This window comes from Thunnus maccoyii, chromosome 14 (genome assembly GCF_910596095.1).
Source record: "Thunnus maccoyii chromosome 14, fThuMac1.1, whole genome shotgun sequence".
NCBI classification, from domain to species: Eukaryota; Metazoa; Chordata; class Actinopteri; order Scombriformes; family Scombridae; genus Thunnus; species Thunnus maccoyii.
Genome location: NC_056546.1, coordinates 8,466,755 through 8,489,056, shown reverse-complemented (window position 1 = coordinate 8,489,056; position 22,302 = coordinate 8,466,755). Strand labels below are relative to the sequence as shown.

At 38.8% G+C, this 22,302-nt stretch overlaps 1 protein-coding gene across 1 annotated transcript in view; it reads left to right on the top strand.

The window, feature by feature from the left end:
• slc8a1b (solute carrier family 8 member 1b) overlaps positions 1 to 22,302 on the top strand; it is a 144,252-nt gene that overhangs the window by 102,505 nt on the left and 19,445 nt on the right. Inside the window, exons 5-7 of the mRNA XM_042434413.1 lie at positions 3,313 to 3,422; positions 17,501 to 17,646; positions 21,197 to 21,296. Of these exons, the coding sequence (XP_042290347.1) occupies positions 3,313 to 3,422; positions 17,501 to 17,646; positions 21,197 to 21,296 (356 nt within the window). The remainder of the gene's footprint in view (positions 1 to 3,312; positions 3,423 to 17,500; positions 17,647 to 21,196; positions 21,297 to 22,302) is intronic.

Here is a 22,302-nt window from a genome sequence, read left to right as displayed (position 1 = left end):
TTGTATCATGCAGCTGATAGATTAACTTGTGATGCTCCCGTGTATAATTAGATGATTAGTAGGCTGCAATGTGTCTTCTGTCGTGAATGGGGCATGCTGCGGATGCCAAGTCACTGCCCGGAGAGTCAGTGCAGGAAAGTAAATAAGTCTATTTACTCAAGTACTTTTTTGAGCACAATTTTGTGGTACTTCATAGTTAATCTGTGCTATATTTCAGAGGGAAATATTGTCCTTTTTACTTACAAAACATGTGAGCAGCTCATAAAATATTATGCATTGTTAGATGAGGTGTTTAAAATTAACTCCACCTTAACCAGATGCTATATTTAAAGGCTGCATACAGAACATGTCAGCACTGTAATAATAATCCAGTTATATATTATAATAACACTCTGAAATTTACATTCCTCATCATTAATACTTTCAATTTTGATATTAATATGTACATTTGCTGGCTGTACTTTTGCTTACGCCAGCTGGGATTGTCTCATTTTTCTACATGATGCTGTAAGAGGCTGAAATCACATGTTATACAGCTTTAAAGGGGACATATGCTTTTTTTGTGATTTTCTTTTATTTTTATGCTGTTATGGTGTTGGCAGTTGGTCAAAGTTCCAAAAGTTGAAGTGAACATATGTAAAAAGGCTTCCTGAGAGTCAAAAGCCAGGGCTTCATCCTGCTCTGAACACTTCATGTGCAATCTTACCTCTACATGCCCACAAACCGCCGCCCATTCTGTAGTTTTTATCGCTAAGGTTGTTACTAAGGTTGTTTGTATTGTCCACTTGCATATTTTGGATCAGGCTCAAACATGTATTTGAGTAGTTTCCATTTCGAGGAAAGAATGAGAGAAAGAAGTAAAATCCTACTACTACTGTTTGTTTACAGAGCCAGAGGAAGCTTCTGGAAGCTAACCAATCAGAACAGAGTGGTCTCATGGGAGGGGGGGCCTTTAAGAGACAGGAGCTAAAACAGCCTGTTTCAGACAGAGGCTGAACTGAGGGGCTGCAGGACATTTCCTTTAAATTTTAAGAATTGCTGCTCAGTTAAAAGACAGTATATCCAAGTGTTATACTGTTAAAATGATGCCAACTGATGATCCAAAACAGGTTGCAGGCCTGTGATTAGAGATAATAGGTTATATAAGCTTGTAAGAGTGTGTTTACTGTTTGTGTGTATGTGTGTGTTCCCATTTCCCACCCTGTAGGCCTATGAGTATTCTCTCAGCTCAGCTTTTGTTATAGCCTGTAGTGGATTTGGATCAGAATATGGGTTTTGTTCCAGTCTGGAAACACAGATAAATACACACATTTACACACATGCCTGTAGGCGCTCACACACATACACACGGTACACACACTGTGTCCCACACTGTGACCTCAGATATTAGCACACACACACACACATACATCACCTCTCTCCACACTACTTACTGTAGCATTTGCTTGATCAATAACAGGTGCTACACTTAGCAGTTTAAGTATCGGTTAAAAAACTGCTACAGAGAAAAAAAATCATTGGCTTTGTTCATTGACAAAATGCTGTTACAGTTTACAGGCTGCTTTATTGCTGTTTTGTTGTAATTAAAAAGACAGTGAAAGCTGTAGGTGAGGAACAATTGCAGTTACTTTAAGTGCTGTTTCAGTTGTGGCATCTCAGCATTGTATTAGTTTCTTATCGGTTGTCTTAAATGACAAACGTGTCTTGTTGAAAGTGATGATTGAAGTTGTTGGAGGTGTTAATGGCAGCAGCAGACAAACAGTATCTTCCTGTTAAAAAAAGCTCCTTCTTCATTGTCATTTTCCTGCTCAGTCTCTCTCTTTTTTTTTCATGCTCATGTGTTCTTGGGTGGTTTCTTATTCTTCTGATGTATCCGACGACTTTATATGCTGATCTGTGCGACTTTAAAGACTTCATGTCAGTTCACTTTGAATTCAGTCAAAATCCTAAACAGAACCTATAACTCCTTTTTCGCTAGACTGTTCACTTTCAGTTAATAGCCTCGTTATCATACTGCCAACCTTTTACAATGTGATGAAAATAGTGTTCTTGGATCGGCTGAATTTATGGTGAATTGTCTTGGTTTCCCACAGCCAACAAAGCAAAAATAAAAAATCCTATTTTGCTGTATAAATGTAAATTTTAAGTAACAATACAACTTCAGACTCCAACAATTGTAACTGCGTGGTACTAATCAAAGTAGAGGGCGATGTGAAATATCAATACAAAAATGTCCAAAATTAAAATGCAAAGCTGCTGGATTCCAAAAGTTCCCTGATTATACAAGCCAAATTCATCATTGTGCTTCATGATTGCTCACCTGCCAAAATGACTAATAGAGTTATTAAAGTCTCCAGCTACTGCCAGACTTCATTAAGCTTTTAGCATTCAAGTGACAAAGTTTTTAGTTTTTTTTTTTTAAAAAGGCTGATATGAAGCCAATTTTTTTTTTGTCCAACATGACAACCGGAGCGGAAGATTGAAGTGTCTCAATCAGGACCGCAGGCTGGCAGAATGAGGAGTTTATCAGATCTATTTTCACAGTGAGCTGCCTCGATAGCATCAAATCATAATCTGACATTTGATGTCATGGTAAGATGAGGTGGAAATATAAAAAACAGTCTTAAAGGTAAAACATCCTCTCACAAAGCAAAATGAGTTTTTTTTAACTAGACAGGTGCTTGTGGGAAATCCAAACGCTGCTCTTTTCTGTTTCCTCTTGGTTTTCCAGTTTCCAGCCTGTACTTTCCTCACTGTTCTTCCTTCTCTTCTTTCCCTCCTCCTCCTCTTTTCCTTCCCCCCTTCCTCCTCCTCCTCCTCCTCTTCCTCCTCCTCCTCCTCAGTAAAACCATCAACGTGAAAGTAATTGACGACGAGGAGTACGAGAAGAACAAAACCTTCTACCTAGAAATCGGAGAGCCTCGCCTGGTGGAGAGCAACGACACCAAAGGTCAGGAAGGGGGTGAGCCTCTTGACCCTGTGAACTTTGACCCCAGAGTGTCCACCGCACAGCAGATGCTGCATGTTCTCAATGGAGGCACACAGGAGGAGATTTAAATGTTCTGCCTTTCTTTCTACTGTGTTCCTCCTCCTGATGTGTCCTCACTGAACATGCAGCAGGTTGTGGATCACCTCATCTCACCACATCCACTACTCCACTTTGTGTGTATGTGCGCGTGTGTGTATGTGTGTGTGACAATTTTTTTTTTTGTGTACATACCTTGTCATGTTGTTTGTTTACCATGCATGCATTTACCACCTCCCTCTATGTGTGTGTGTGTGTGTGTGTGTGTACGTGTTTGTCCCATACAGGAAGACCATAACCATTAGGATCTTAGACCGGGAAGTGTACAATAAGCAGTCCTCCTTCTACGTTCTACTTGAAAACCCCGAATGGAGACGCAGCGGGAAGGAACGGACAGGTGTGAAAGCCAATCAGTACTGAGAACGCACTCAATGAGGTTTTACAGTAGTGGATCCTGAATCAACAGGCCAATCCCAGAACTATCCCATTACTTTTTATCATTTATGAACAACAAATAAAAAATTAATTCACACTATAGTCAACTGAGATTTAAAATTTGCTAACATATTGTTGCTTTTCCAAATTCTTTGGAATTTATGGGAAAATAGCAATAACCAATATGGCTGCACAGACTATAAGTGTGTCCCAGTTCCATACTATATAAACAGGTTTTGAGTTTGCAGTTTGACAGAATGAAGTCTACTCAAAACAGTGAGTGTTCATACTAAAAAGATTTTAAGTATGCGGCTGATGTGCACTATTCCACCACAATGCACTGCACAAAGAAAAGCTGATCCCAGATGGAAAAATAAAAAATGATTGTGGATGATAGTGAAACAGCTCCAGGAAGACTTAGGAAAGTAAAAAAACTAAGTAAATAACTAAGTAAATAAGCAGTTTGATTGACATAAGATGGCACAAATATTGTATATATTAATATAATATTATTATAAATATGATCATTTCCTAAAAGGAAACAGGTGCTTTTCTCCTGCACTGAAATTCAGTTCTGTGTTTTAAAAAAGCAGCATCTATATTCTCCTTTTAGATTACTTTATTTACGGGCAATAGACCGACAACTCTGCTGACATGTTTTGGCAGTGAGCTGTCAAACAGGTGTCATACATGCTCTGAGGAAGGCTGATTTTTAATCATGGAGCACTGGAGAACATAGAAATTGTATAATTTTCTGTCAGTACAAAACTGTTAATTACTATAAAGATAAGTGTAGTATATATATAGTATATAGTTAGTCTGTAGAGTAAGACTGGGACACAATTTAGAGCACCACCTACAGAAACATAACAGAAGGAAAACACATCGCTGTCCATACTGTTTGATTGACAGGTGATCTCAGGAGTCAACTAACAACAGAACGATACTGGTTAGAGGATATTAAAGGTCATTCGTCTTAGTGGAGTTAGTCATCTGGGCATTTCAAATTGTATTTATTTTATGTAAAGCCTAATATGATTGCCCATACAAGAACACTTGACAGTTAACAAGAAAAAAAGCACTTTACAACTGGCAGCGCTACAAGAAATAAAACCAAAGCACTTATACCATGTTTGTAAAGTGACAAAATGCAGAGCCGCTCCCTAATCGCTCATGTTTTAACAGGCCTGTTGATTTGGGATTTAGATTGAACACACATTGGAGCGATGCTTCTGCTCCTTTCTATACTTCTAAGTTTTTCCTTCCTTTTTTTTTCTACTTTTCCTCCTCTGCTTCTCTTCGGAGGTCTGTGCAGAAGACTCAGTGGGAATCACACCTGTCCTCTCCTTTGTTCTCCTTTCCTTTTCCTCTGCCCTATTCTTTCGCTTCCCCTCATCCAGCAGAGAGCTTTTCAATGCTTTGAGATCTGTTCTCTGGTGGTGTTTGAAAAATGTCACAGTTTTCTTCAAAGTGTTCACATACAGCTGGATTATGTATTTTTGGCACACACAAAAAAAAAACATACAGAGATAATACCCAAGAGGGTGTGCTTCACTGTGAGTATGACTGATGTGAACAGCACCCGTGGTCAGCTAACATCCCGTCAGCCCACTAAAAAAATGCCCCTGAGTTCAAGTTTTCTCTTTATTTTGTCCACATATATCTTCTCCCACATCCAGCCAGGATATCACATATCTTTCACTGGAATTACCTGTGAAAGACATCTTTGATCACCCACATTGAAGTTCTGTAGTGTCAAACGAGGTTTTATAAAAGCCTCAGAGTCATCCTCTGTCTTCTTACATTTATGAAAGATGACTTACAGAAGCAGTCTGAACCAACACCAAACAACAATTAGGCTGCAAGTATGCAGCAGGAAGACTGAATTGTTGTGTTTTGTAGATCAATATATTTTCTTGCAGGGTTTGCAAAAGATCAAGAAATTACACACATACATTTGATTGTTGCACAGTCAAAACCATTCATAAGACATGCCATTCATAACAATTTAGAACAAGAACTTTACATATAAAATCTGCCACGATAAAAGGCATCTTTCCTAAATCACACCTCAATTCTTTAACAATCATCCAACCAGAAGAAGTCAGGAGAGATAAAGGATTGTTTAAATAAGAAATAGAGCCTTTAAATCATGATATAACGAGTTATAAAGCATAAAATGGACATTGTCTTCAGTCTCATCTGAATAACAACAAAGCTTTTCCTCATGAGGGAGAACATTAAACCTACAGTACCTGTTTCTACAGCTAATGATGTAACACCATTATATAACACACATCATTGTCGAGTAATTGTACAAATTGGTGCAATTAAGACAGTGATGAGCTGGTTTTAAAGCAGATTTGCCTTCGTACATAACCAAGACTCCTTTCTTTACTCTATTATATTATGATTTGATGATTTTGTGTGTGTCTCTCCATCATTTCATCTGTACTCATATCCTCTCATTTTCTATTACGATCTAATGAAAAGGACAAAACACAAGGGATTCTCCACTTGTTGTTCATTGCCTTTTAAACACATGCACACAACACACAAATAAATATGCATTTAGCAATATTTTTGTGTTAACTTTGATGCAAGTTGCAGAAAATTTTGTGTTTTAACTGAAATGATCCACTGACTGCATGTTACTGTGAGGTAGAAACAGACTGTATTTTGTGTGTTGTGAGGCGAATCCACCCAGCAGTGTTTTCAGGTTGTTATCTAAAGGGGATTTTATGCCCTTAAACTCACTTTAACTCTGTTGGGTACACTCATTAAAAGTACCTTTATCTCTGTCTCACACACACACACACACACACATACACACACACATAGAGCAGTGCTATCAGTGTGTTAATGGTAGCGTGTGTTTACCAGGCATCAGCACTGTTTATAGAGATGAGGGGATCAAAGACAAGGGCTGGATATCACATTATCACAGTCAGGAGATCAAACACACCTCCGGGACACACAGAGACAGACACACACACATGGTTTCAGGGGCTGCAATGCGTTACTGTGTTTAATGCGTTTATTTTATGACCTGATGGTGGTTCTCTCTGTGCTATTAAATTAGCCTTGCACGGATCTTTATGGCCTCAGTCCATGACTACAGTACTTAGTCTACATGTGCTTGCTTTTGTATACATCACTCTCCGTCTATATGCGTTTGTTTAAGATAGAAGCTCATCAAATTTTATCCTTGTTTTTTAAATGCAGTCACTGCTTTCCAGAGTCTTGTACTTGGGTGATAAAGGTTGTATCACAAAGTTTTCAGCTCTTCAAACTTTCTATAGCTTTTCATTTCTCTAATTGACTTTAGTGAAAAGAAATCTGATAATCAAAATATACAATAACTAAAACTAACTGTCCTATAGCTCTCTATTAGGCACTGTGTTCACTAACCAATTAAACTAATTTGGAGAATTCTTTGCAGAGGAATTACTTTGCTACAAAACCTATTTGTAATATTTCTATTCTTAAGTTGAGAAACTTTATCGCCAACTGCAGTCATTTTCAGTCATTTGCATCTCATAACATGCTGCCCGAAGGGATTGAATATAAAGTCAAATATGATAAATATCTATAGATGTTTTGTCATAGAAAAATCTGAGTGTAAGCTCAGCACAAACTAGTACTAATCAATACTAAAACCACAAGTCAACTCTGTTGGGAGTAATTGATCAGTAGTGAATGAAATTATTTTTGCCACATTTAAAGCTTTTAATTTCTATATCAGTGTGCAGTGTCCCCAAGTTAATGTTAATGTAAAGTAGGGCTGCAACTAATGATTAATGCCATTATTATTGATTAATCTGTTCAGTATTTTCTCAATTAATCAATTAGTTTTTTGATCTAACATGTTCAAAAATGATGTGATGTCCTCAAATGTCTTCTTTTGTCACAACCAACAGCCCATAACTCAAAAGGTGTTCAGTTCACTACCACAGAAGACACAATAACCCAGAAAATATTTACATTTGAGAAGCTGGAATCAGAGTATTTTGACATTTCTTCTTAAAGAAAATGATTCAAAACTGTAAATCAATCATCAGAATAATTGGCGATTCATTATCTGTTGTTCAGCTAATCGATAACAGTAATCAACTAATCATTGCAGCTCGAACTGAAAGTGAAAATACAACTCAAGTAACGGCAATAAAAACTGCTGCACAGTACTGAGCAACACAAGCAAACAATCTCTGTCTTCATATATGAGGTGTGTTAACATCACATAGATTTTAGTTCTTACCATTGGACAACCATATTTCATCTTTTTGCATTTGATAGCAGGGACAGGTGACTCTGTAAAAACACACTGACATGATGACAGTCTGTGTTCTATCTCAGATTTGGGTGTTCGTGTTGTTCTACCCCTCGGTCTAAGTAAATTAACTCTTCTTACACAGACAGCGCCGCAGAGAGACTTATGGAATATAGGATTCATTTTCTCAATACATTTTGGCAGCATCCGGTATATTTCAAATAGTATTTTAAGCATCCTGCCCCGGTGACAGCTGCTGAAAAACGACCAAAAGAGCCACATTCCCTCTCTAATGTTGATTAATGTGTGGATTGTGCTTTCAGATATAAATTCCAGAAAACAGCTTTAACATTCAGGGAGCATGAAAGAGTGAGAGAACAGAGTCAGCTGTTTTCTTATAAGAATCCAGTAAGGTCCCGTTTCATCTTCTATCAGACCCGTAGCCTACTTCAGATATATTCGTGAAGTGTCTCTGAGCTAGAGATAAAAGCCTGATATTCTTTTGCTTTGCTTTTTGTTGTCATTTCATTTAGCTGTGCTTCGCTGTAAAGCAACTGAGGTTGACAGGATTAATGCAATGACTAAACAAGCACAGGATCTAACATCTGAAACAGTGATACAACTAATATTTCACACAGCACAGAGTTAGATAGATGGGAAGAGAAACAGTGTAGTTCAGTCATTTCTCTTGAAGCTGTTGACTTTACTTAGAACCGCAAAGATGTAAATAATGGGATAAAATAATAATATGAGCAACATTTTACTGTTAAGCAACACTGAACAGACAGTTTAGGGGCTGCTGTACGTTCCATTATCCAGACTTTTATGGACAATAGAAAAAAGTATAAACTTTTTGATATTTTAGCATCATATCACAGTTGCTGCTTCCACTGGAAACAGGGAAAGTACTCCCCACTTGTTTAAAACACAATTCACAATTTACACAATCCCTCCACCCAAATCTGCTTCACCATATATTGATTCACAATTGTGGAGCTGCAACAAGTTCTCATTTGTTTAGGAGAGAATGAAAAGGCATGTAATTTGCTTTTCCATGAACCTATTTCATCTGTTTCTATTTCTGGTAGAATTTCCCCACATGTCCTAGATCGCCTTTCAACAACCTCCGGAGAGCAGGTGTGAACTTGTATCCGGCTTTGTTTTGTTTGTGCAGGTGGAGCTACAGTACGGTAGATATTATAATATTTGCAGGCGGAGACAGATATCCGTCATCTAGTGGTGTTTTGGCTATTTTCTAGAAGTAAAAGTTGGATTCACTCGAGGCTTTAGAAGTTCCAGATGACCCTGTGCAGTTTTTTTGATTTGGTCTGGAGACGCTTCAGGACTGCAGAGTGGGGTGGGGCGGGGGTGGGGGGGTTGGCGGAGGAGAGCTCAGCCTGTAAACCTCCGTCAGTCATCCGGGTGGCAGAAAGTGCAGCATGAGGAAGGAACAGTGCTGAGAGGGAAAACAGCTGAAAACACATGCGCCCTGCAGAGGGTGATGACCCCATGTCCTAATACACACACAGCATCAAACATGCATGGACACACACACTGTATACACTCATAAAGTAAAAAAACTGCATTCCAACATGTGGCTGCACAGATGCATACACACACACATACGTATGTGTGTGAATATGTGACAGATTTTGTCTGACAGCAATGTCCTCTCCTCTCATCCTCCTTTTTCCTTGAGTCCTCTCTCTGCCCTGTGTGTGCATGTACGTCTGTATGTAGCATGTGTGTCTTGTGTTGTGTTATGCAATAGTACATAAAATAATCATCAACTCTAGCACTAATTAAGATGGTGCATGTGCCAAAACAATGGAAATTAATTGGGGGCATGATACTTTGTTTATCATGTTAGTGTGTGTTCACCAGGGTCCTATTTGGTTTATTCATTATTATATACTATACATTACATCTCTGTTGTGTGCAAATGTATTTAACCTTCTGTTATTGTGTGTATGATAGTAAACATTAGTAATTCATTTTAATGAGGTGTTGTGAAACCGTATCATTAACTTCCTCATCAATCAGTACAAATCACCAAATAATGTAAATAGATATATTTGATCTTTATTACAATAATGTGCAGATATCAGTGAGTAACATTCACATTAGCAATGATTAATGATCATTGGAAATTAATGTTGTTGTCGTTTTGTTTATTTTATCAGTAAAATTCATGACTATGGTAATTAGCTGCATAAGCAGTGATAGTGTTAATAAACACAATAGTAGATGATGGAACAGATTATTATGTTGATTAGACTATAGACCCTAACCTGATGCGCCAGATGGTTTGCTAAGGTACAGATATAGTCCCGAGCGGATGTGTACACGGACAGCTGTGGACATCACGGATGCATAGTAGCTCTGTTTATACTACTTTCCGGAGTCCGGAGTCACAAGCGTGTAAGCCTGACAAGATGGATTCTCACATGATCTAATGATGTTGTGATCTTTCAAATCCAGCTGCCTTGCAAGGTAATATAGACCAATAAAATCAATCAGGGATTGACAGTTGAGCTGTGTCCGAAATTACTCCCTCATTCACTCCTTCACTACTATACAATAGACACTCAATAGTGAGCAGATAAATTGAGACACTTATGAATCATCATCACTTTCAACCCTGTCTCCTAGAAACTACATTCAGATACAACTAAATTGCAGCAGCTAGAAACACATTAAACATATTAAATGTAGTCAACTAAAAAAACCCAATCAGTCTTTCCCTAACACTTAAGTGAAGCGATGATCTTTCACTAACCTTAATCAAAGTGCTTTTGTTGCCTAAATCTTACCACACACAGGACTTGGGATGCAGACCGGGGTCTCTGGTGTCAGAGTCCTGCATCTTGTACATTGATCATCAACCCCAAACCTCCGACCTCCAATCTTAGGGCAATATATAACCGTAGCGCTTCATTCATTTGAAAAGACGTTGCCTGTGAACATAATCCAGACAGCGAATATGTTTACCAATGCAACGTAATTGGAAAAACAGTTTAGTCGTGTATAAATGTAATTTTTAAGAGAAAGTGTCATTTTGCGTGGAAATATTTGCACCTATAAAATATAACACATTGCACTGTGGAATCGCTACCAGATACTAGTGTACATGTTGTGCCTTTTTTGTTTCATTGTGGAACTTTTGAGGGATGAATTTACACAATCAGAATGTCGGACCGTAAATGCAGTGCCCTCGGACACAGCCTTGGTCTTCCCCCATCTTCTCATCATCATCATCATCACCATACTTCACTCCTCTGTCTCATCTTGTTCCTTTTTTTCCTTCTCAATCCACCTTCCCCTCCCCTCAACCACTCACTCATCTTCTAGTCTTCTCTGCTTTCTACTCTTCCTTAACCCTCATCCCATCAATCCCATTATCCTCCTATCTACCATCTCATCTTCCTCTTTTTCATCCTTCTCATTCCCCTCCCCTCATCCACTCCATCATCCTCTCTGCTCTCCTCTGCTCTCCTCCGAACTAGTTAAAAGCCTATCAAGTTTTAAAAGTTCCACTTGTCCTCTCTCCTCCTGCTCCTCTCCTCTGCTCTTATTCTGCCTCCTCCGTCGGGACTCCCCAGAAGTGTGACAGCGTAACAGCCCTTTCTTCCTCGTCCTCTTCCTCCTTGCCTCGTCCCCTGCTGTACTGTTTAATCCTGTCAAAGGCCATGTCTTCCCCTGTCTCCTCCCTGTCTTCTTTCTCCTTCCATCTGCTCATCTCCTGCTTGACAGTGCAGACACATTGCAGAGGTTTCCCTCCTCTGCTCCTCCTCTTGTCTTTATATGTTGACAGTGTGCAAATATACCTCCCCTCCCTGCTTACTCTTCCCTTCTCTTCCTCACTTTGCCACCTCTGATGGAGCCTGAATCCATCAAACATGACAGGGTGTAAATATCCTCCCCTCTCCTCTCCTCTCCTCTCCTCTCCTCTCTAGATATTTCTCTCCATCATTTCTCCTTGCTTCTTTTCCTCTTTTGTCTGGCTTTCCTCTTCTTAGCTTCTCACTCCTGCCTCCCTTTTTCCTCTCCCCTCTTCTTCCTACTGTCGTCTTCCATCACGTCTATAGATTTGGGAACTCTTTCAAAGCCTGACAAGGTGCAAAAGCCCACATACACACTACACACACACCTCCTGTCAGCGCTTATCAACCTATATTTTCCCCAGACAAAGAGACAAACACACTTCCTACACTTGAAAACTTGATTAAAAGTTAATCAGAAATGTATCTCTAAATTTAATTGTGCTAAAAATGATCACGCTGTAACAAAAATAAATAAATTTAAAAAAAACTTAAAACAGTTATAACCAATATTTTTATATTGACAGATATTTCCCTCAAGAGCAGGTGGAAAATAAAACAGAGATAAAAGAGAATGAATATCGGACTTATATTTGCAAGGCGGCCAGAAACACAAGTCCACATGAATGCTAATGTTGCTCCGTTATATGCTGGGTGTGTAAATAGGAAAATGTTTGCTATCCAGCTAGCCATATCAACTTTAAAAAGTGATGATATGTCAGTGTTGAGTTTTAAATGAGTTATTGCAGGTTTAAGAAACTCAATTTAACCTAATTTCTTGCATTTTGTACCTACTTATGGTGGATGAATTTTCATGTCATGATTCTGTCACAATCTGGCTCTATGTTCTTAGTTGCTATTATCTACCAGGTGCCCTCAGACTTTTCTTCCACAGCTTTCTGGCATTAAGGGGACAAATTAAGAAGTTGGGTTTCTACATGATGTAAACTAGTTGTGCGCTGACAGTTGCAGGTTACTATACACACAAGTGTTTTTGCTTTAAATTGGCTTTAATCTGTTTTTGTTTTTCACAGTAGTACAGCCTTGCTACACATATATCACTGCAAGCATCATTATCTCTGTTTGTGTTTTCTGGGTTTTTGGTTTTCTGTTTGCTCCGTGTCACTGTGCTGATTTTCCTTCCACACCTGCCCTGCATCAGCTTCGTTAGCCCTGCCCTGTTCCCAGAGTTTTCCCCAGGCAATCAGCTCCTTGCCTGTCCTCTGTCAAGTCACCCGTTCCTTATTCCCTTATTAGTTCTGTCTGAATTTAAGTCCTGTTTTCGGATCAGTCTTTGTTGGATCCTTTGTTTGGTTCGGTTCAGTTTTCCGTTGCCTACATATCCTGAATAAAGAATTATTCTTGAGTTCCTGCTGCTCCTGCAATTGGGTCTATCTCCTGCTATTTCCTTACATTTCAGTTGCAAATTAGGCTTGACTTCCAATTATGTATATTTTCTCAATAGTAAAACACTGTCAAGTCTGATCCTTCATGAGCCACATCGTCTACTGTATTTCTCACAGCTTTTACTCTATTTCAAGCAGCAGCATTCAGACCAGAACCAGTGTTGCTGCAGAGTTTATGTTTTGATTTTGACTGGAGAGAAGATGCGATTCATTTGAGACAAATGTCTAAAAAGACGCATATAGTAACAAGCCTCCATCATGTTACTGTCTTCAAACTGTACATGTGTACGTGTTGTAACCCCAGTGACTTTAAGTTAATGTATAGCTTTAAGTCTTAACTTGTAATCCTTACTCATAGGATGTTTGTTTTTGTGTTTTTTACAGTACATTATCTTATCCCAAATCAGACACAGAAACATAAACAAGTGGGGAAAGACAAACAGGACAACACCCTAAAATGTGTTTTCCTAACAATTTAGTGATTTTTGAAATCCAGCATATTTGGATGTCTAACCAAAATATAAATGTGCTCATTGGGGAGGTATGGACTAGAAAGTAAAGTAAAACAGATAATAATCATCTTTTGGGAGATGATAACAGGCAAAGTAGTTATGAAAATTGTTCTTTTTTTTTTTTAAGAACTAGCAGTAATGACACTACTAATGGGAGAGGGAGGCTGTTGTCCCCAGTATGGATGTATTTGTTCACAGTGAAAATAGCAAGGTAGCTGTATTAATTTGACAGCTAATGTCATGTTGTCAAGGTTGCTAACTGAATAAGTACTGTACTGTGCTCTTTGTTGCTCTGGCAGTTCACTGAAGCTTATTTGAATGGAAACTAAATCGGAAAAGAGGTAAAGAAGGACTTGAGAGACAGAGAGAGAGAAATAGGAGGAATACAACGGGAGGTTTTAATACTGAAAAGCAGAGACAAAGAGGATAAGGTGACAGGTGGTAGATCAAAAGGAAAGGAAAGATTTAGAAAGAGGAAGAAGGAGTTGGAGATGGTTATGTAACAAAAAAAGAAATTTAGGGATAATGCACATGCAGGTATAGATTATTTCCCTCTCATGCCGTGTGCACTTTTAAAAGATATACGCAGTTGTTTGGAGTTAAAGTAGAAAAAAAGGGCATGTGTTGAAATTTTTTTTAAATATTGTGTCCTGGCTGTAAAGCACATTCAGTTGTATTTCATTGAATTGAGCTGCGAAGGAGCAGCTAGAAGGACAGCGGAGGAGGGGGCGGGGTCAAAATGATAAATGGTACAGACAGCAGCTTTGACAGTAAGCAGCATCTTACCCTCCAACATTCAACCTCTGTCAGGTCCATTTACACACACAAACACATACACACACACTGGGAGTGTAGCTAACAAGGATACTGCCAGGTCAAGCTCATCCCACATGAGGTTTAGTGTAGACTGTTAATTGAGTTCATTAAATCACCATTACATCGTGTGTAATGGTGTGTGTTTGTGTGTGTGTGTGTAAGTAAATGAAGCTCATTGTGAATTCAACTTAACTAAAGAGGAAGCATGAAGGGCATGTGAGATATAATTCCCACCAGGCAGTTTTACTGAAAATATCTCTGAAGTAATGTTCAGAGCAAACGAATAAAGCTCATTTAACACATCTGAAGAACTTTCAGAGTCGCAATATGTGAGTAATATGTAAAACAAATAACAGGTAAAACACACCAGCTATGAAATAGGTTCTGATTGTCAGGTTATATAATATCTGTCATTAATATGATTACTTCCTTTCAAAACTCTTACTGCTGATTATTAGTCAAATCAGACGTTTTATTCAAATGCTCTGACCCATGTAACCCATCATTCTTTGCATCAGCACAGCCATCACACGACATTGAAATAGTTGTTTCAATCAATAATCATTGAAACAAATGATTCATCAATAGCAACACAGCAGTAGCTTGAACATAATGTGCATATAGTAGCAGAGAAATGCTGGTCTGATGCCACATTATGAGGAACATTAAATGAAAACGTCACATTGTTCAGTGAGGTTCTGAACACAAGTATCAAGCCTGAAATATTTATACCTTACCTTTTTATGTTGCCTGTCGAGTTACAGAACTCGCTATGTTAAAGATCCCCTCCAGTCATATTCTATGATATATAAAAATCCTCTGCTTGGAATTGTATCTGATATGGTTTTTCCACAAAAAAATTACATAATTTAAGTATTTAGTAATGTATGTGCTCCTTCTCCTTCACTGAAATACCCAGAATTTGTGAATATTAAAGTTACCCAACTTTTGTCGTCATAGCAACAGTAAAATGTCCCAACTCGCGGTGGGAAACGGGAAGCAAATAGTAGTCTCCTGCCGCAAAATCCACTTTTTGCCATCTAACTATCTAGCCATCCCCCCAGCTTGCCTCCTCCTAATAAGGCAAAATCAATCAGTGATTCATCAACACTGTGTGTCTTCAACCATGTGCAGCTTTTTTTGTATTTCAAAAACCATATGAAAGGATATATTAACGGATATTAGCTTTAGGAATTGACTTCTCTGCTGTTCAACAATATTATAGCACCTGTCATTGTTGCAGCAGGCTATGTCTTGTTTATGCCTGTGAGGCTTCGGTTGCTCCTCTTCTTGCCTTCAGCTGTCATTGGCTGTGGCTCAGAGGTAGAGCAGGTTGTCCACTAATCAGAGGATGTTGAAGTGTCCTTGGGCAAGATACTGAAACCTAAATTGCTCCCAAAGGCTGTGCCATCAGTGTGTGTGTGTGTGTGTGTGTGTGTGTGTTTGTGAATGAGCATTAGAAACACCTCCTGATGAGCAGGTTGACACCTTGCATGGCAGCCTCTGCCATCAGTGTATGAATGTGTGTGCAAATGGATGAATATTGGCATGTAGAGTAAAGCACTTTGAATGGTGGGAAGACTAGAAAGACTCTATATAAATGCAGTCCGTTCACCATGCACGCTGCACGGACGAGCAGACAACCACACTGCCAAACAGTACTGTGCCACTCGCTTGTGATGGAATTAACTTTGATGAAAGTGGTCCTGGCAGAAATGTGCATGCATGCGTGTGTGTGTACGTGTGTGAGCTATAAGCTCCATGCTGTAACTCAACTGAGGGGAACAAATGACCACTGAGCTGTTGCAGACTCACAATGCATTGGAATATAATGGAAGGCAATGGCATGGATAACCGTTCCCCCACGGAAATTTTGATCATTGCCGATCTTTCTCTCACTCTCCCTCCCTTTGATCCGAGCAGTGAGTTCAGACCCTACAGTGAAACTCAATTACTGACAACACACCATAAAAGAAAAGAAGAAAAGAAGAAAAGGGAAAAGAGAGGGGAGTTGTGTGAGATAGTGAGACAGGGATAATGAGATGATAGAGGAACTGGAAGTATATTTTCATCCAGTAATGTTACTATAACTATTGAACAGTGTACACTGATATTAAACACAAAGATGAGTGAGAGGAATCACTTTGCTGATTCTAATTGTTTAGTTCAGTTTAATTTGTAGTCACTAACTATGTAGTTGGTTCACATTTTTAAATGTAGTTAGTTTCATAACGCAGCCTTTCCCCGCTGATTCAGTCGATCTTTAGTTCAGTTTGTTGCTGGTTCAAGCTGCTAGGTCCATTTCAGTACAAAACATACACACAGCAGTGTGTATAAGGTTTGTAGCTCAGCAGCCATTATCACACTATTGTTTTTGTGGCCTTCACTGTCTTTTAATGTACAGTGAGGGAACGTACTGTGTGTCATAGCTTAGCAGGGAGCTATACTGTTACCAGTTATGTCAGTGACAATGGTGATTAAGTAGAGTCAGTTCAGTTTGAAGATTTGTACTCAACACCTACCGTGTTTACATCCTATCAGGCTTCAGAATAGAAATATTTTCCTAATGGTGATGGTGTTATTAAGAAAACAAATTTAAGCCAAAACTCAGTAACTTCGATGTTAATGGTGTAGTTTTGTTGTATGTAATAAAGACGGAGCTTTGTGCATTTCAGCACAGTTAAAAAAAAAAGTTGCCAGATGGAGTGCTGTTATTAAACACTAAAATGTATAATTCCCACATTGTTGAGTCTAACAACTGACAAAAATTATTATTTATAATATTATATTTATGTAGTAATTATAAGAACAATAGCCCAACTTGGCACAATTGCTGTGCCAGTTGGGCTATTGTAAGTGCCACATTTTTAACACAAATGTCTGAGGAAAATTTTAGAGATTAAATCATTTTTTCTATACCGTTCATTTATATTTTCAACTGCCAGTAGCTATGTTATGCTAGCCAGCTTTTCACATTTGACATTTTCTATGTGACACTAAAAACTTGCTACAAAGAAAAAAAGTCTGCAACACATTGTTCCCTCTTAAAACTACTCCTTTCTACTTAACTGCTACTTTTTTTCCTCAACTACAAAAGTCTTTGCAGGCTATTTTTGTCTAATTAATACCCAGTTCCTACAACATTACCAAAACCTGACCGTCCTGCTGCCATCCTGTTCTAACACTACAATTTGTTGTCTTGTGGTGTTTTGCAGAGGAAGAGCAAAAGGAAGAGGAGGAGGAAGAGGAGGCGCTGACAGGAAAGGATGAAGAGGAGAGACGCATCGCTGAGATGGGTCGCCCCATGCTGGGAGATCACGTCAAACTGGAGGTCATCATAGAGGAGTCATATGAGTTCAAGGTAAGACAGGGAGTGTGTTTGTTTGTGAGTCACACGGATGATTTAAAGGTTGCAGGTCTGATTAGAGGTTAATCAATCACGCCGATGGCAGAAGCGCATGGTCCCAGTATTTAGTGTGAGTTTTGGAAAATTTACACTAGCTCTTGATCAGATGAAGGCAGATTTACAAATCTGTGAAGCTACTACAACGATACTCCACCCCATCAGTTTCCATATGAAACATAATCAACAAAATAAGTACAGGACAAACACACGACCTTGAACACTGAGATGATTTCATTACACAAAAGTAATCAGTTTCAAGACAGTCAAATCACATCAGTAAACACTATTAATCATCACTGAGCACAGACACATTACAAAGATATAGTACAGCACACATCCTTTTTACAACTTACAAATAGCAAACTGGTTTAAATGGTTATAATACTAAAATTGTTACTGCTATATCAAAAGATACAGATGCACACAAATATACAAAATCACAATCCTCACAATTTATACCCAAAACCTCACAAACCTTTCTGATATGTAGGAAATAACTGTGTAATCATGCATCCTTTCCTTGCTGTCCCTCTCCCACGCAGACTCTTAAGACAAGTGTAGATGTAATTACCATCCATGTTACATTTTGTGTGTGCGTACGTGTGTGTGTGTGTGTGCGTACTAATGCATGTTCTTTGCTGCGGTCCCACCTACACTCTCACTTTAGACAGACAGACAGTTAATAACACCCAGTAATGGCTCACCACTTGACAGGATGCTATACTTTGTCAAGTAGTTTTATACATTAAATAACTTTATCCTGTGTGTGTGTGTGTGTGTGCGTGCGTGGAACTGGTCCTATAGTTGTCTGAAGTACTTCCCATCTGTCTGTGGAGTACAACAGTGTGAGAATATCTGACATAACAGTTAAACAAAAGTGAAGGAATGAAAAGATAAGTTGTTTTAGAAACTTCACGTGTAAATTGAAAGCTTCCTGTCAGATCTAAGTGTCTTTTATTCAAATAACAGAAACACTGACTAAATAAAAAGTATAAATAAAAAAAACACACAAGACGAAGAGAAAACTGGTGAGCAGTGTGCAAGCTGAGCTGTGTTTTTCATGGAGAGCTAATGGTGCTCTTACTATTTTTCTTAATTAGATGCGATTTTCTGCTAATGCCAGTAAACAGGCATAAAGTGATGAATGATAGCATAGGCTGTATATGAAGATGGACGTGGTGAGATATGACATTACCCATTGGTTTGCATTGGAGCCGGTTTGAAGTCCAGAGTTGCAGCTTATGGTCGGCGCCATCTTTTCCGTTTGGAGCTACGACCTTCCAAATAAGGAGTAAGAGTTGTGCCTCAGACCGAAACGAACGCTAGCTTACTCTGGAAACCAAGTGGTGCACACTGGGGCTAATGGTAGCTACTTTAACTAAATTATGCTAACAGGGCAGGTATTGTAATCAAGTAAAATTAAACTTTCCGAAATATTACAACAATAGTCCGATTCATTGCAAGTCCTGGAGTCAAGGAGAGTCAATCAACACCCACAGGACAGACATTAAAGCTACTATAATGATCACCAGCACATTTATTAGAGGGCCCAAATTTAGTGATTGAGACCATAATCACTTGTTGAAAAAAAATATTACCGTAGTATTTCTACAGAGAAGTTGACGCTATTTGAATGTGAGTCAGTTGGAGCCTGCAGGGATTTCTTTTGGAGCCAAAGGCTGTCAGCGGCATTTTCACTTTAAGATACTTAAAGTGAAAATGGCTTCAGCCTCAAGCTGTGGTAGTTGCCACTTTATTCAAGATCCAAGTAAATTTCTAATTTTTTTGCATTTTATGTATATTTTAAAACTCAGCCTATTTGGCCACTAGAAACTCTAGGATCTCCACTAGAATTTAAAATAAAATACTGAACAATGTTTGGTTGTAGAGTGTATATACAACCATACACTCAGTTTATCCTATGCACTCTAGATTTCCCTCTACTTCCCTCCTTCATTTTCCTTCTTACTTTCCCGCTGTTATTCCTACTTTTTTTCTTCATTTCCTCCTTCATGTCCTCCATTCTGTGCTTCCTTACTGCCTTGCTTCCTTCATAGTATTTATATTTCTTTGTTGTTTTCTTCAAAAGGGAGGAACTATGACAGATTGAGATAACACACAAACACTCATGCATGCACACACATTAATTAGCAGAGCGGTGGGGATCGCTCTCCGCTTTTCTCTCCACTTCAGAGGGAAACCGGGATGCTAATTGTGTTGAATGGAGCTTAGGGGTGTATATAGTGTCTCCCTGCTGCTGTGGACACACATATGCACACACACACACATGCACACAACCAGCTTTACTTTGCCTTTTGTATGTGGAGTGTTGATTCAATTGTACTCAACAAGATTTTTGTAATACCATCTTTCTTGTTCTGTGTTGCGCTGTTATTTTTACCTCCTGTTTTCTTTTTCATTTCCAACCTCAGTTCATTACTTACAACAACTATAACAAGTTTTTAACTGGTTATGAAACAATCTCAATTTAATACGGATGTCTCTATATGACCTACATAACAAGACCATCAGTGAGAAGATTGGCTGTTTCTATATAGTTTTTCTAAATGCCTGCCACTGGCTCGTATTCCTAGCAAAATCAGAGGAAATGATTTACAGCCAGAAGAGCCTTTGTTTACATTGCATGCAGCATTTTAGCATGAGGGAGTACAAAGACGTCACTAGGACGAGGAGAGGACGTTTCTCTTTTGATAATGTTGTAAAGTTAGACTCGTTGTCAGCTTCCCAACTCATTTTAAAAATCACGAGAAAAAAAGAAGAAGGCACGAGAGCACGAGAGAGAGAGAAAGAGCAGCGGTGGTCAAGCAAGCTAGAGAGTGAATGAAGAGGGAGCAGCGGTAGCGAGAACAAAGCAGTGAATCAGAAAAATAAAATGTTATTTTCTGATTATTTCATGGCAGTTACATTCTAAAGCATAAATAAACACCCCCTCACAACCCTGTGGGAAGGATCCTAGGTGTATGAACGGTACAAAAACAAAGTTTAGTTTAGTTTAAGCATCGTCATATTACAATTATTAATCTTTCATAGCCACAAACAGATACATTACCTCATCGCTATGCTTCCTGCAAACAGCTGTGTTTAAAAAAGAAAAATAGTATTAAAAATAAGTTGCATCTTTCTTTCACTGGCTTCTTAAACAAATGCACACATGCTCCCATCACGCTTCCTTTGAAATGGATTACAGGCTGCATTTGAGCATCTCCAGTGACCTAGAAATTCTGAAATCTTTAAAACAGTTTGCTCTGAAAGAACAGTGCCATTGTCCTGTTTTCTGCCAGAAAGCCATCCAACAGCTTTCTCAAGCCTGGCAAGTGGCAAATTGCTAATTCTGGCAAATTAATGATTTTATTAAATGACAGTGTCTTGAACACTCTCTTGCACACTTGTGATAAGGGTTCTTTGACGTAAAGAATAAACCTCAACAAAACTTTAGCTGGGACTCTCCTGTCTGACCATTATTATCCCTCTGTCCTTTTACCAGAACACAGTGGACAAGCTGATAAAGAAGACCAACCTGGCTCTGCTTGTAGGAACCAACAGCTGGAGAGACCAGTTCATAGAAGCCATCACTGTGAGCGCAGGTAAGTCCAATGGAGAGGTGTGTGTGTGTGTGTTTGTGTACTGAATGTGTTTACCAGTTTAATAGTTCAGGCATTCAGCTCTGAGTTTAATTCATTTGAATCATCTGAGCTGATTTAGAGAAGCAGATGTGTATGTGTGGCATATAAATTCTCTTTAGTATGAACAGCTGCAGTTTTATAGTCAGAGCTCCATGGTGTCCTCCGCTTTGTGTGTTATAACGATCAATACAATCAAAAGGATCAGAAGTCTAATGCTGATTGTGTGCGTGTGTGTGTGTGTGTGGTTGTGTTTCTACTTTACCAATGCAGCTTGCGCCAGATACTGTAATGGCTGACTGTGTGTAAAATGAAGTGGGGTCATTTCATGGTTCCATGGAGTCAAGTGAGTGTGTGTGTCTGTGTGTGCGTGCATGCATATGTGTGTTTATGGTTTTTAATGGTTAATGGGAAGTGGACTGGCCTGGTTTGATGGCTTGGACAGACAAACACTGACCAGATGGGAGATTACGTTAGGAGAGATTGTGTGTGTGTGTTTCGGCCCCCACAAAGATAGAAGAACAAATATGTGTGTGTTTATTTGGGACAGAGGGGGATAGAGAAAGAGGGCAATATTTAGCACAAAATTTCACATCACTGACAAGAGAATCTTGGATACGTTACAAGCCAAGATGATGTTAATGTCCAATTAAGAAGAAGACAGATACAGGTGAACAGTGAGGGGGCATTTAAAAGCCAGTAGAAACAGCGAGAAAGAGAGAATGCATGCAAAAACAGAAATATAATGCATGGAGCAAAAGAACACTTGGATGAAGACAACATAGGGGTATGAAAAAGGGAACAAAAAAGAAAAAGAAGAGGGAGAAAACAAGGAACTGTAAAAGAGAAAGAGGGAGTTTGTTTTTTTTCTGTGTCACTGCAGCATCTTCACAGTTCATTGGTTATTAGTGGTTACTTGCCCTCTGGAGGAGAGAGAGCATTACTGCAGCTCATCAGTGGAAAAAGATAG